This window comes from Plasmodium knowlesi (genome assembly GCF_000006355.2).
Source record: "Plasmodium knowlesi strain H genome assembly, chromosome: 6".
Classification (NCBI taxonomy): Eukaryota; Apicomplexa; class Aconoidasida; order Haemosporida; family Plasmodiidae; genus Plasmodium; species Plasmodium knowlesi.
This window is the reverse complement of record NC_011907.2, coordinates 159,407-172,147: the sequence shown is the minus strand read 5'-3', so window position 1 is coordinate 172,147 and position 12,741 is coordinate 159,407. Positions and strand designations below refer to the sequence as shown.

Here is a 12,741-nt window from a genome sequence, read left to right as displayed (position 1 = left end):
TGCGTTGTGTTAATTTACATGTTGTGTTAATTTACATGTTGTATTAATTTACATGTTGTATTAATTTACATGTTGTATTAATTCGCATGTTGTGTTAATTCGCCTGTTGTTTTAATTCGCCTGTTGTGTTCTGTTAACGTTTCATTCACGTGCGCATGTGGACGTAGCACGTGCGATCGGTTTGAGTGCACAGGTGTCAGATATATTTGGGGACACTTCAGTGGGGAATCCGCCACCCCGTCATTCCCTTGTTTTGCCACTTCATCGCTGCACCCTTCCTATTTTTTCTTTTTTTTTTTTTTTTTTTTTTTTTTTTCCTTTTTGTTTCACCCGTTTCTAAACTTCGCGTCGAGCGAAAGGAAGAAAGAAATAAAAATACATCCAGATTGAAAGCGCACGCATGTGCATCCGCGCAGAACGACATACATCGCCGTGCGCACACGTTGGAAATATTTTCCTCCTCAAGAAGCGTCATCTTCGAAAGCACGGCCAAATTTTACGGCCAACTCTATCTACCGTTCAGAGGGCCTTTCTGGGAAGACGGTCTCGGTCGAATAGGCGTGGGCGACCGAGTGGAACGAACCACAACAAAAATAAGCATCAACGACGAAGGAGGAATCCACAACGAAGTACACCCCTGTTAGCATTACGCATGTGTAGGTTAAGGACGCAGAGCTACATGATTTGGCGTCCTCTCCGCGCGGAAGTGACTGCAGGTGGCTCCGACAACGTGAAGGGGTAGCGACGGGCGCAGCTGGAGCAGTGGAGGAAAGTGTTAGATGTGTACAGCGTGTAAAAAAGGAATTACCTAGACAAGTGGTTACCCACCTGACGGTTGCACTTGGCACGCAACGCCGAGTGGTGGGGGGTATCGGTCACCACGCCTTGACATCTTCGGCGTAGCTTGCTCGTACTGTTGGCACCTGTTTCATCTCCGCCCATCGTCGCCATGCCGTCCCTGAAGGAAGAAGTGCCCTTCGAAAGCCGAGTCGCCGAGACGCACAAAATCAGAGCCAAGTACCCGAACAGAATCCCCGTGGTGTGCGAAAAGGCCAACCGATCCAACCTCCCGGAAATTGAAAAGAAGAAGTTTCTAGTCCCCATGAACATGCTCGTTGGAGAATTCAAGTTTATCCTTCACCAACACATAAACCAAAGTGCCTATGGAAATAGCATGAAGCTATTTAGGGAGAAAACCATCTACCTCTTTGTGAACAACGTAATTCCCAAAACGGGGTTACTAATGCAGGAACTTTATGAAATGTACAAGGACGAAGATGGCTACCTCTACTTGGAGTACAGTTGTGAGAGTTGTTTTGGTTAATGGAGAAGCCTCACCAGCAACTGGCTCCACGACGAATGGGCTAAACTGCGAACGGGGTGGTATCGATGTACTAGGGGCAGTAGTGGGTACACCCAACCCACTCGCGCCCAGTTTCCAGTGCGACAGTCGTTTGCTCCTTCACCACTTATGTATCTGCTGATGCGTGCTATCTGGCGCCACCAAAGGGATTAAGTTTTAGGAGAGCAGAAGAAGTCAAACATAATTTTTTTTTTTCCCCCATGTAGATAGGATATAGATAAAAGAAATTTTCCGTTTTTCATTTTTTTTTTTTTTTTTTTTTACACTCTTATTATGAGTAATATATAGTTACCATTTTATGTACGCAGGATGGAGAAGGTCCAATCCGTTGGACTATCCCCCCCATCCACACACACCCACACACCTTAGTATATTATTTTATTAATCTTTCATGTGGATAGGCAGGAGTTGATCTTTCGTCCAACTCCATATTTATGTAAATTTTTGTTCGTATTTTTGTTTTTCTCTTCCCGTGCGCGGTGGCTATTATCCATCATGTGTCCGCCCGCACCTCTTGGCCTTCCCTTTTGCTTCGCACTCACCCTGTGTGTGCATCCACCCTGATTTGCGCTACTCCCTTGAACTAACTTTTTTTTTTTTTTTTTTTTAAGTATTCATTTGTTAAGTAGATTGGTCACTGCTTCAATGCGGCTATCTGTGGGAGATATCACCCAGATAGGGGGATTCCCCTATGTTAGCTTCTTCACTATGTGCTGTAGATCCCCACCGACGAGCAGTACAAACGTACGTGTACCCGTTGACAACCTATGCGTAATTTCTCCGCCTTAAACGTGTCCGAAGTGGATGCGTTGCTGGGATTCCACAAAATGGTTTGTTCATCATTTGAGAAGGGAACAAAAAATGGACCAGGTAGCCAAAAAAAAAAAAAAAAAAAAAAAAAAAAAAAAAAAAAAATGGCTAGCTGGTAAAACGTGACTATGTGGAGAAGTGAATAATTTACATCGTGAAGAAATGATGTTGAGAGGTATTGTCAAAATGTCAAAGTGCATCGAATAAAATCACGCTTTCCCCCCCTTGGGGTGATGGTGCTTGGTACGTTAGGGGAATTCATACTGTGCCATATGCTGCAAGTATGTATTCTTCTCAGGTGGGCCTTCATGCACAAGTGATGTTCTGGCTCGAAGAGGGAATATGGATTAATGGAGTGAACACCCAAAGGAATTATTTTTCTCCCTTTGTATGTTCCTCTCATTTATACGCGGAGGCTGTCACATTTAATTAGTTCACCGCCTGTTGGTGTCGTGTCAAAGCGTCATTCCTCAATGGATCAATAGAACTCATATGAAAATGGAATGAACAAGTGCAGGTTGTACAGGTAACATTTAACTAACTTTGCAGCGCAAGTAGGGAGTTGGGGGTGGATGGAGGAGCCCTTTCTTTTGTTTTAGATGGACATACCTCGTGGCAATACACACGCGGGTACTCCATCGGTTGTTACGTATTTGTAGGCACTCTCCTATGATCCACTCCCTTATCTTTTCATTCGTTCTTGTTGATTCTCCCTTTAGCGCGAGGAACAATTGGGCGTTAGGATAATGCAGACCATCTTGGAGAGGAGTGGAGGGGGGTGGAGAAAAGAAACTGGGCTTCTCCTTAGTTGTCCCGGTAGCAAAGTATTGTAGGGTGAAGAAGTACCATTAGTGTATATCTATCTTCGCATCTACTGGAAAAGTGCGCAGAGACCATCTGGGCACAGAACAAAGGGGCTTCCCTAACAACTTCGTTTAATGGTTGTCAATCCTCTCCTTACTCTTTCAACACTCCTCACAGTTTATTACAATTTACATCGCTTGATGAACCTTCGCCTGCTCTTACACTCCATCCTGGTTACGCAAGTGCTCAGGTCGGAACGAGTGGAACGTGGTGGAAGAACTCTCCGTCCTGGGGAGGTTCCAAACGTGCATGCAGAATGTACACCCAAATGGAGAGCCCCGAAATGCTACATAGTGAATGGAGCCCTGCGAAGGAGATTCTCCAAAGGGGTAACCTCCCCCTCCGTAAATAAACTGAATGGATTTGGAGTGAGCCCCGTAAGTAGCGAATACTGCAGTGGTGACGAGACAAAACGAAACGAACATTATGAAGCATACATTCGAAATGTGTGTGAAGAACTGCAACGAATGATTGACAGAGAAGATAAGATGAAACATCTGATGAGGGAAAATACAAACGCTTGTAAAGTCAACTTTGCAGAACCAGTGGACAGGAAAAAATTCACCTTAAGGGATAACTCAAAATTGGACTGTAAGAGGAGGAAGTACTTCATTAATGAAGTGAGGGAGGGAGTCTATTACAGGTATGTGGAGAGGTGCAACTCAAATTTGTACGTTGCTGTGGATGTAGTGGAATGTGGAGGAGGAGAGGAGGAGGGGGGATGCGAAGTGCATTCGAGATATCCCATAAATGATAAGTCCATCAGGCCAGATGAATATGCTGGTGATAGACCACACTGGCGAAGTATCCTTGGAAGGAAGAAATTTTCTATCACCATCGATGGATTCAGTGATAATGTCGTCTTGTCCTGCTTCCTGCAGGTTCTTCTAAAGGGTCTTCATAACCTCGACTTGGAACGTTTTCTGAACATGGGATTTGAAGAAGTGGTTAATCAGTTGAGTAGGCTCTACACCATCCACGTGAATGGGGAAAGCATCGTTGAGCATGTGGTTAGTCGAGTTCAGCGATTTCTGGAGAGGCTCTGCAGGGGGGTTTCAAACGAAATGGTGAATAAGAGCTCGTTGAGCCGTCAACCTGCGCGAAAAAATATGCGCATGCACCAGTACCCACGCGTGGCACACATGCTCAGTGGAGGGGTAGATTCCCTGATGGCACTTCGACTTTTGGAAAAGAAAAAATTCTACGTTCACAACTTTTTCTTACACTTTGCACACCAAGAGTGTAGTAAGAGCGACCTCCGATATGTGAAGAAAATTTGTTCCAAGAGAAAAAACCTCTTCATCGTTAACATTAATGAGGAGTACACTGAGCAGGTGCTTATCCCCATGCTACGTAGTTACGCGGATGGACAAATTCCTAACGCTGATATCATGTGCAACGAGAAGGTAAAGTATAATTTGCTGATGCGGAAGATGAAGAAGTTGTGTAGAGAACGCGGGGGTAGGTGGGATTACTCCTATGTGTCCACTGGTCACTACGCCATGATAAGTACGAATGATGTGTCGAACGCGAATAAACTGTTCAGCGGGAATTTCCCTTACGTGGGTGATGACACTGATGGGAAAATGCCACGCAGAACTCCACGGAAGAGATACAAATTAGTTGTGGGTAGAGATGTGAAGAAAGATCAGACTTTTTTTTTATCGTCCTTATCGGAAGAGCAGTTGTCTAAATTCCTGTTTCCGCTTTGCCTGCACAGGAAGAGTGACATTAAGATGGTCATGGAGAGACGGGAGGCTGGGAAGTACAACCAGAGGGAGACGCGGGGCCTGTGTCTGTACGGGAGGGTGGACATGCACTCTCTGCTGGGGCTATACTTGGGAGGTGGAGGTATGAGCAGGGAGAGAAGGGACAGGGAATCGGAAAGGGGTCTGCATGAGAAGGAAAGTGTTCCAGTCGAAGCAAATCTCGCAATAGAAAGATCTACCCTCGCAACCTTCAACCACACTGCGCGCGGTCTACAGTGGGAGAAGGACCAGGTGCGATCACCGGAATTCCGCGCTTTCCAGGAGAAGCACCTACCCTCATTCAACTTACGCTTTAAAAATCACATAATAAATGTGGAGGATGGAACAGTGATGGACACGAATGAAGGAATCCACCTGTATGCCATTGGACAGAAGAAGCATATAACGAATTATTTACACGAACTGTACAATTCGAAAGGGAGAAATCGAACCTGTGAGAAGAACTATATATCCTCATGTCAGTGGACAGTCGTTTACAAGAAAATGTTCAAACGTGCAAGTGGGAACGTGAAGGAGAATTTCATTTACCTTAGCCGTAATTATGGGAGTAGCTTATTTCGGTATCTTCGTGTACGGTGCAAGTTGGGGGATTTTCGTTGGGTAGCCTCTTCCCCCCCATCTTACCTACGACAGAAGATACAGGATGTGGCCAAAGAGGGACAATCAGAAGTAACGGAAGGAACAGATGGGTCGTTGAAAATTTCACCCACCAGAAAGAAAATGGGAGGAAGAAGCATTTGTATCAAAGTACGAAATAGCGAAAAGATAAAGGAAGCGAAGATTACCCTCGATGATTCGGGAAAAACGGGGTACCTCACGCTCAGGGAGAAGGACATAGGATTATCTCCCGGACAGATAGTTACCTTCTACCTTCCCTTCATCGTTAAGAGGAATGGAAAAACAAAGTATGTGTACTCCCTGAGGAGAAGGGGAGGGAAGAAGGAGAGACCAACCTTTTTCCATTGTCTGGGGTCGGCAAGAATTATAAACCAATACTTGAATCGTAGTCTTTACCTCCGTCTGATGGGAATACACAGGAAGAATAACCTGCCCCTCTGGGGGAGAGACACACAGTGCGGTCTACTAAATTAGGAAGATGCATTAAACTCCTGAGAATAGTGTGAATAGACAAAATTGAGCATCTGCATGGTTATGCGAGGTGTACGTACATGTTAGTGCATGTGCAGTTTTTGTAGCGTATCTTCATTGGAGTTATGTTTGTGCGAAGAACAACGCGTTGTGTGGGAAGAGGGAACACCCATATGGTAAATATCACTTGGATTATTTGAGCTAAAAAAGTTTTTACGTTACGTCTATCTACAACTGGTGATGGTTTCAATAGAATTGCGCACCGGCGGGGAGTTTGTCTCCTTGACAAAAGTGAATTTTTTTTTTTTTTTTTAAGTAAATATATTTTTTTCCTACGCGGAAATAATAATGATGTGTTGCATCGTCCGCGTTAAATGTATAGACTCCTTATCCAGTGTGGTCCTCTTGGGGTTACGTTACTCCCACATGCGTTGTATACATGTGTTGTATACATGTGTATGTATACATATGTATGTATACATGTGTTGTATACATGTGTTTGTGATCCCCAGCTCTTTGGTGAATTTGTAGTTCGTTGAAAAACTGCGCATCCAGGTGGAAACGTCTACACCACTAAGGCGGACAATGACTCTGTTTAACCACTTGGATGAACCAAAAAAATTAATGAACAAAAAAACTGTAAAACATAATGGTCGTATTGTGGAGTATGCCAACACACACACAAAAAAAAAAAAAAAAAAAAAAAAAAAAAAGGGGGAGGGGGGGGAAGACCCTCTACTAATTGCACCAGTGAAAAAGGCGTACACAACCGAATGAGGCCCTCCTTTATAATGGCATTATTAATGAAAATAAAGCGAAAAATAAACGAAACAAAAAGAAACATAACAAAGGAAAGGAAAAATAATTTTTAGTGTCCGTATATTCCTCACCATTTTGAGAAAGTCGAAAGGAAAGAAAAAAAAAAAAAAAAAAAAAAAAAAAAAAAAAAAAAAAAAAAAAAAAAAATTATGAACTGGCTGTTCGACACTTTTGTAACCCTTTACATTCCATTTTAAACGTACATGTGCAGAAGGTATATGCGCACATCTCAGGGGACACTACCTAGAGGGATATTAAACCTGAAAGGGGGCGCTCTCCCAAGTTGAACGTCTATTAGCACCTTATTTTTTCTCCATCCTGTGTACCTTTCCTTCCTGTGCGTGTAGCTGAGGGGGGGGGAGTTGCGTGAAATAAATACCATTCTAAATGATTGGCGTTGTGGAAGCCCCCGAGGATGGTGCAGAGGCCGATCGTGGGGTGAACGAGGAAGGCGACAGTAACGATGGTGGTGTACATGCCAATGTACTTGGTGATGTGCATACCAATGTACTTGGTGATGTACAGGGAGGTGTGCCCGTGACAACCCTGGGGGGAGAGAATATCAAGAACCAAGGAGTGCACACAAATGTGAAGCTAGGCGGAATGGAGGGCTCGGCGGCAATGAAGGACCAGGCGACAACAAAGGAGCTGGAAAACAGAGAAGGAGGAGGCATTCCTGATAGAAACAACTCTTTAAAGGAAGTGCAGCCAATTGGACCTCCCGATGTTGCCAACGCAGTTACTTCCTATATGTTACACATACCAAATGCATTACATTCCAATGATGGTTGTTACAATGCGCTTAGTTCTAATTCTGGATGCAGAGGAAAAGCTGAGTTAAAAGTGGACTACGCCAGGAAGACGATCGAAAATGCGAAGGAGATCTTGCGAAATAGCGACCAGTGTGTGATGAGGGAACCCAAATTGGATACAGATGAATTGAATGATATGGCAAAATTTTTGCACAACAAGGATGGTGAAATAGGTGCAGTTGGGCACCTCTCCACGAGGGAAACAAACGACTTAAACATGGCACCCCCGTTTGAAAGCTCGAACTCATCCCTCCCATTCATCATCAAGGGCATGTCGGAGACTTTAGATTACATCCTCTCAATCGACAAAACGAAAAATAAAAAGAAGAACGAACTAATACAAGTCGTGCAGAACGCACACATGCTTTTGCGGTCAAATTACAATCTGGTTCTCAAGTGTAATTCCAATCTATCCATAACCGTAAAAAAGATTAGAAGGTTGTATAGGCTTTACAGGAAGTTAAGTAGATCTGTACGCATGTCTAGGAAGGAGCAGACAGTTGTTGTGGACGATGCTCCAGATGTACTACCCAGTCGATATAGCGACAAGGAGGAGAATCACTTCGTTGGTGGTATTCCTAATGATAATGATCATAGCACCAAAAAAGGGGGGAATCTTAACGGACAAGGTGAAGTACGCGAGGGGGTTGTAAACGAGGGGGTTGTAAACGAGGGGGTTGTAAACGGGGGGGTTGTAAACGGGGGGGTTGTAAACGAGGGGGTTGTAAACGAGGGGGTTGATAAGGTAATTGAGGGGGATCCTACCCAAGGTAACGATAAAACGATTGGTTCTGCGCAAGGGGAGGACAAAGGGGTGCAGAGAAACATCTGTTCAAGTGTTCCTTCATCAGTTGGATGTGGATACAGTTACAACCTTAGGCAGATAGATCCCCAGGTCGATCCCCCATGTGGAGACCTAAACCCTGCTTTGGCAAAGGAAAAAGAAAAAGATACTCTGTTCAGTGAGAACCCACCAAATGAAGAGGTAATCAGTGGAACAAATCCCCACGAGATATTGATGAACGGAGAAACGCAGCAAGAGGAAGTCGCTCATGGAACTGTCGATGCGAATCAGGGGGGCCCATATACACACCTTGACGAAATCACAGTAAAGAACTGCGACCCCAGAGACACGCAAGGAGGTAGCAATTGCGTGGGAAAGGAAGACTGCTCGTTGAGTTCAAAAAAAAAATTAAGCTACGCCTTCGTTAAGGGTGAGGAGGAGGATCGACATTATAAAAATCTCACGAGCATTGAATCCAAATCGACAGCCATGTCGAACCGGAAGGAAGACGCGGAGTCGTCAATCGAGACGGAGGAGAGAAAAAAAAAAAAAAACACACAACGGAATGTAAAAGGGGAAAAGGCGAATAACGCGGAGAGTGTAGAAAAAATGCACTCCGCGCGCAGTTTAACGAAGGAACAAAACAAGAACAAAAAAAAGGAACGAGAAAAAAAGAAAATCCTGCGACAGCTCAGCAAGCTCAACTCGCTATTCTTCTTAACATTCAACCACAAGGGAGACATTATAAACTACCTGCACAGGGAGATACGCTCAAGCATTTCCGAGTTCGATGCGGCTTACCAGCTTTATGTGTCCAAGTAGGTGGTCCCCGGGATTGTTTGCTTGTATGGGGTGCTGTACCCTCTCCAATTTTTTCGTCTTGTTGGAGATGCGCATTGCCTTATAGACGCATCTTTCCTCTTTCCTCTTTTTTTTTTTTTTTTTTTTTTTTTTTTTTTATTTTGACCCAAACAATTGTTACTTAACTGAGGAGGCCATTCTCCCAATGTTGTAACCATTCCGACGTGATTATTAACTCGACCTGATTATTAATCCGACTTGGTTATTAACTCGACCTGATTATTAATCCGACTTGGTTATTAACCCGACCTGATTATTAACTCGACCTGATTATTAATCCGACTTGGTTATTAACTCGACCTGATTATTAATCCGACTTGGTTATTAACCCGACCTGATTATTAACCCGACCTGATTATTAACCCGACTTGGTTATTAACCCGACTTGGTTATTAACCCGACTTGGTTATTAACCCGACTTGGTTATTAATCTGATTATGGTTTTGGCTTACCTTACGTGGGGGTATCTTACCAAAGGGGTCTTCCCCTCACCTTGAAGTTGGTAAACCCTCTGGGCTGTTGCCCTGTCTGGTGGCTTTCTTCCCTTTCCTCACAAGTTCATGTAGCGCAATATCGTGTTGGATATTTGTTGTGAAATGTTCTTCACGAAGGCAGGAGCATCCATGTTGGTAATAAAATTCTTCTTCCGCTTGGAGTTGCACACATAGGTGGTGTAGATATCTTCGATGTTGCCGAGCTCCATTTCACACAACCACATGTCGAAGAGGATATCGTGGATGAGTTTTCTGGATTGGTTGTTGGGTTCATCAGATGAGTCGTTGCTGGTAGCCGTATTCCATCCGTTTGACACAGATGAATCAGGTTGCAACTCCCGTTTGTGCAGTTCCGTTCTTGGCAGTTCGTTTTTTCTCTGTTCGGTGTGTATATCGTTGGAACGGAAGTAGCGGTTATCCCCTCCGAAGCGACCTTCCCCTGTTTTGTAAAACTTGCCCTCCAACGTTCGGTACGCATCTGTGGTGCACCTCCATATGTGTTCCAAGGAGAAACTGCTATTCCCCCCCTGTGGGCGTGGCTGTTTCTTCGATTCCTCCCTCTTCACAACCTTCACAAGGTGCATGATATCCTTTTGAGTATTCTTAAGTTTCTTGTCGATGCGATTATATATTTTAACAATGAGTTGGAGCTTAAACTGGTCTGTGTCTTCCTCGGGTTCGTTTTCAAGATTCCCTTCCATGGGGTTTCCATCTCCCCCTCCGTCTGCTACGCTAGGTGCAATTTTGTCGGTCAACTTCCCACCATCGCGAATAGTTAAATTTATTTCCTTGTTAAGTGTATATAGCTCTGGCAGGGTTACATGGGGAGACGAACTGCTAGGCCACGTTTCGTTGTTCTTCTCATCGGAGGTAGGTCTGCTCCTCGTCCTCCTTTGGACCTCCTTGTTTGCCTCTTCATCTCTGATATTGCCACGAACGTTGCAGTGGTGAAGAGGGGATGAATTTTTGTGGAGAGTTGTGGCATTCTCTCGGTCGGTATCCTCCACTGGGGGGTCACTTCGATTATCAGGACAATTATTTTCCCCCCGGTCGCGGTGACCACTCTGCTCTGATAGTCCACCCCCCAAGTCGATATCCATCTGGTACTCATCAATTTCCTTCTCAATTAATATTCTATACTTGTACGCCCTCTCCTTGAGCAGATAAAACTTCGTCTTTACCTGATAGAGGTTATACTCTGGGAAGACAATTAGTTTATACAAATGGAATGACTTAAGGGAATTCCTCCCCTCCTCTGTCGGATGAAGCTCCTTCTTCCTTGAAGATTTTTCTCTTTCTAATTCGAATATCTTGTTGGATTTCGCTTCTCCGTGGTACGGGTTCCATTTGACGGAGCCTTCCTCTGCAAATGGTAGAGAAGATCTGGAAGAGTTGACTTCACGCAGATGGGTCCTTCCCACGTGTATCTGATCCCCTGTATAATTTGCAGTGATATTTGGCCATTCCCCCGTGAGTGTGTTGTTCTCCTTTTCCTTTTCGTACAAGTCGCCTCCACTGACATGCGAGAGCAAGACGCCGCGAGTGGTCTTCATTTTCTTGGAGCGGAACATGAGGGCCCTGATGGTGGTAACCCAGTAGTTAAACTCTTGCAAACTCTTACAAGTGAGCGTTACCTTCTTCTTTTCATTCATGTATACAATGGAAAAGGATAGTCTCTTCAAAATATCGACCTTCAAATTTTCCAACATATCTTCATGCACAATCTTTACTTCGAGACTGTTGATTTTTTGAAAATGGATCTTGCACTGCTCATCTGTCTTCCTAGATGAAAACCATTTAATGAAATTTAGATCCTTACTTACGAAGAAAAATCGTAAATGAGGAATACTATACATGGTATGTTTAAGCAGGTTACTCCCTTCCTTTGTGTATTCTATGGCCCTCAATACCTCCGGGAAGTTGAGAGGATCCATAAGTTTTTCCTTCACGTGGTTCTTCCTTTTTATTAGGTATTCCTCATTACCTTTCACATCGCCCAATGAGTCTTTCTCATATCGTTCGCATATTTTGTAATAGGCATAGGTATTCCCTTTTAGTTGTATTTTCTGTATGTTTTTTTCTTTCTCCTTGAAGAGGTTGTCTTCGGCAAGTCTCTCCAGACGCGCGAGATAGAAATCTTCCTTCGCTATGTTGATACAGAAATTGTGCACACACCGCTGTACCTCCTTCCTGTTCATGCCGCGTTCCCAGTGGTATATGAAAGGTTTGTCTTCCCACCAGAGGCGGCATGAACAGGTCGACGAAGCGGACAGTGCAACATTCGTCGGGTGAGAACCCTTCACCGCGTCAACCGCATTAACCGCGCTAACCGGATTAACCGTGTCAACCGGGTTAACCGTGCCAAGCACGTCAATCTCATTACCTGCAATACCGTTCGAGCTGCATCCACCGGAGTTTCCATCTTTCCCTCTACCTGTCCCTAAAATGTTGTCCTCCTGGATGCTCTTTAAAATTTTTTCAATGGAGTTAGTCGAAGGGAAGTTCACCTCGCTGTGAGTGATTAGCCCCGTGGGTTCGCTCGTCCCAAACTGGGCTGGCAAGGCATCTCCACAATGATCAGTACGTTTTTCTCCACATGGATAAGTACGTTTTTCTCCACATGGATAAGTACGTTTTTCACGAAAAAGTTCAGTAGGTTTTTCTCCTTCCCCCTTTGAGCTGTCCCATCCGACCGAACTCTCGTTGTGCATTTCAGTGCGCTGTGTGTGTAGCGTTTCCTCACTTGGATGGTTCACCATCACGTGGATCCCCCCCTCCTTCCTACACAAGTAATCACCTTCATTCGCATCGTTCGACTCACTGACTGATGGCGGCTCATCCTGCGAAGGGTCTTTGTAGATCCTCTGAAACTCCTTCTCCAGACGAGCAAAGTTCATGGATGCTATGTTTGAAAAGTTTTCGAAATTTCCATCGCTGCTACTTTCCTTGGTATTAAAGAGACCGTCAAACTTGAGGTCTTCTTCCGGGGGGTGTTGATCTGTGCACTTCTTCGCTTCGTTCATTTTGTGAGTGCTCTCAACACAACAATAAGTGATACACGTGGCACGAATTTGGA

The 12,741-nt window shown here is 44.4% G+C and overlaps 4 protein-coding genes across 4 annotated transcripts; 3 read left to right on the top strand and 1 right to left on the bottom strand.

Annotated features, from left to right (window-relative positions):
- Positions 1–949: 949 nt before the first annotated feature.
- Positions 950–1,324, top strand: PKNH_0604100 (autophagy-related protein 8, putative; the record flags this gene model as incomplete). The annotated part of the gene is made up of 1 exon (XM_002261677.1): positions 950–1,324. The coding sequence occupies one exon, from the start codon at positions 950–952 to the stop codon at positions 1,322–1,324; it is 375 nt and encodes a 124-aa protein (XP_002261713.1).
- A 1,853-nt stretch (positions 1,325–3,177) lies between these two features.
- PKNH_0604000 (tRNA methyltransferase, putative) lies at positions 3,178–5,898 on the top strand (the record flags this gene model as incomplete). Its single annotated transcript, XM_002261676.1, has 1 exon — positions 3,178–5,898. One exon carries the CDS (start codon positions 3,178–3,180, stop codon positions 5,896–5,898), a length of 2,721 nt encoding a protein of 906 aa, XP_002261712.1.
- A 1,203-nt stretch (positions 5,899–7,101) lies between these two features.
- PKNH_0603900 (conserved Plasmodium protein, unknown function) lies at positions 7,102–9,132 on the top strand (the record flags this gene model as incomplete). Its single annotated transcript, XM_002261675.1, has 1 exon — positions 7,102–9,132. The coding sequence occupies one exon, from the start codon at positions 7,102–7,104 to the stop codon at positions 9,130–9,132; it is 2,031 nt and encodes a 676-aa protein (XP_002261711.1).
- A 589-nt stretch (positions 9,133–9,721) lies between these two features.
- PKNH_0603800 (conserved Plasmodium protein, unknown function) lies at positions 9,722–12,688 on the bottom strand (the record flags this gene model as incomplete). Its single annotated transcript, XM_002261674.1, has 1 exon — positions 9,722–12,688. The coding sequence occupies one exon, from the start codon at positions 12,686–12,688 to the stop codon at positions 9,722–9,724; it is 2,967 nt and encodes a 988-aa protein (XP_002261710.1).
- Positions 12,689–12,741: the final 53 nt, after the last annotated feature.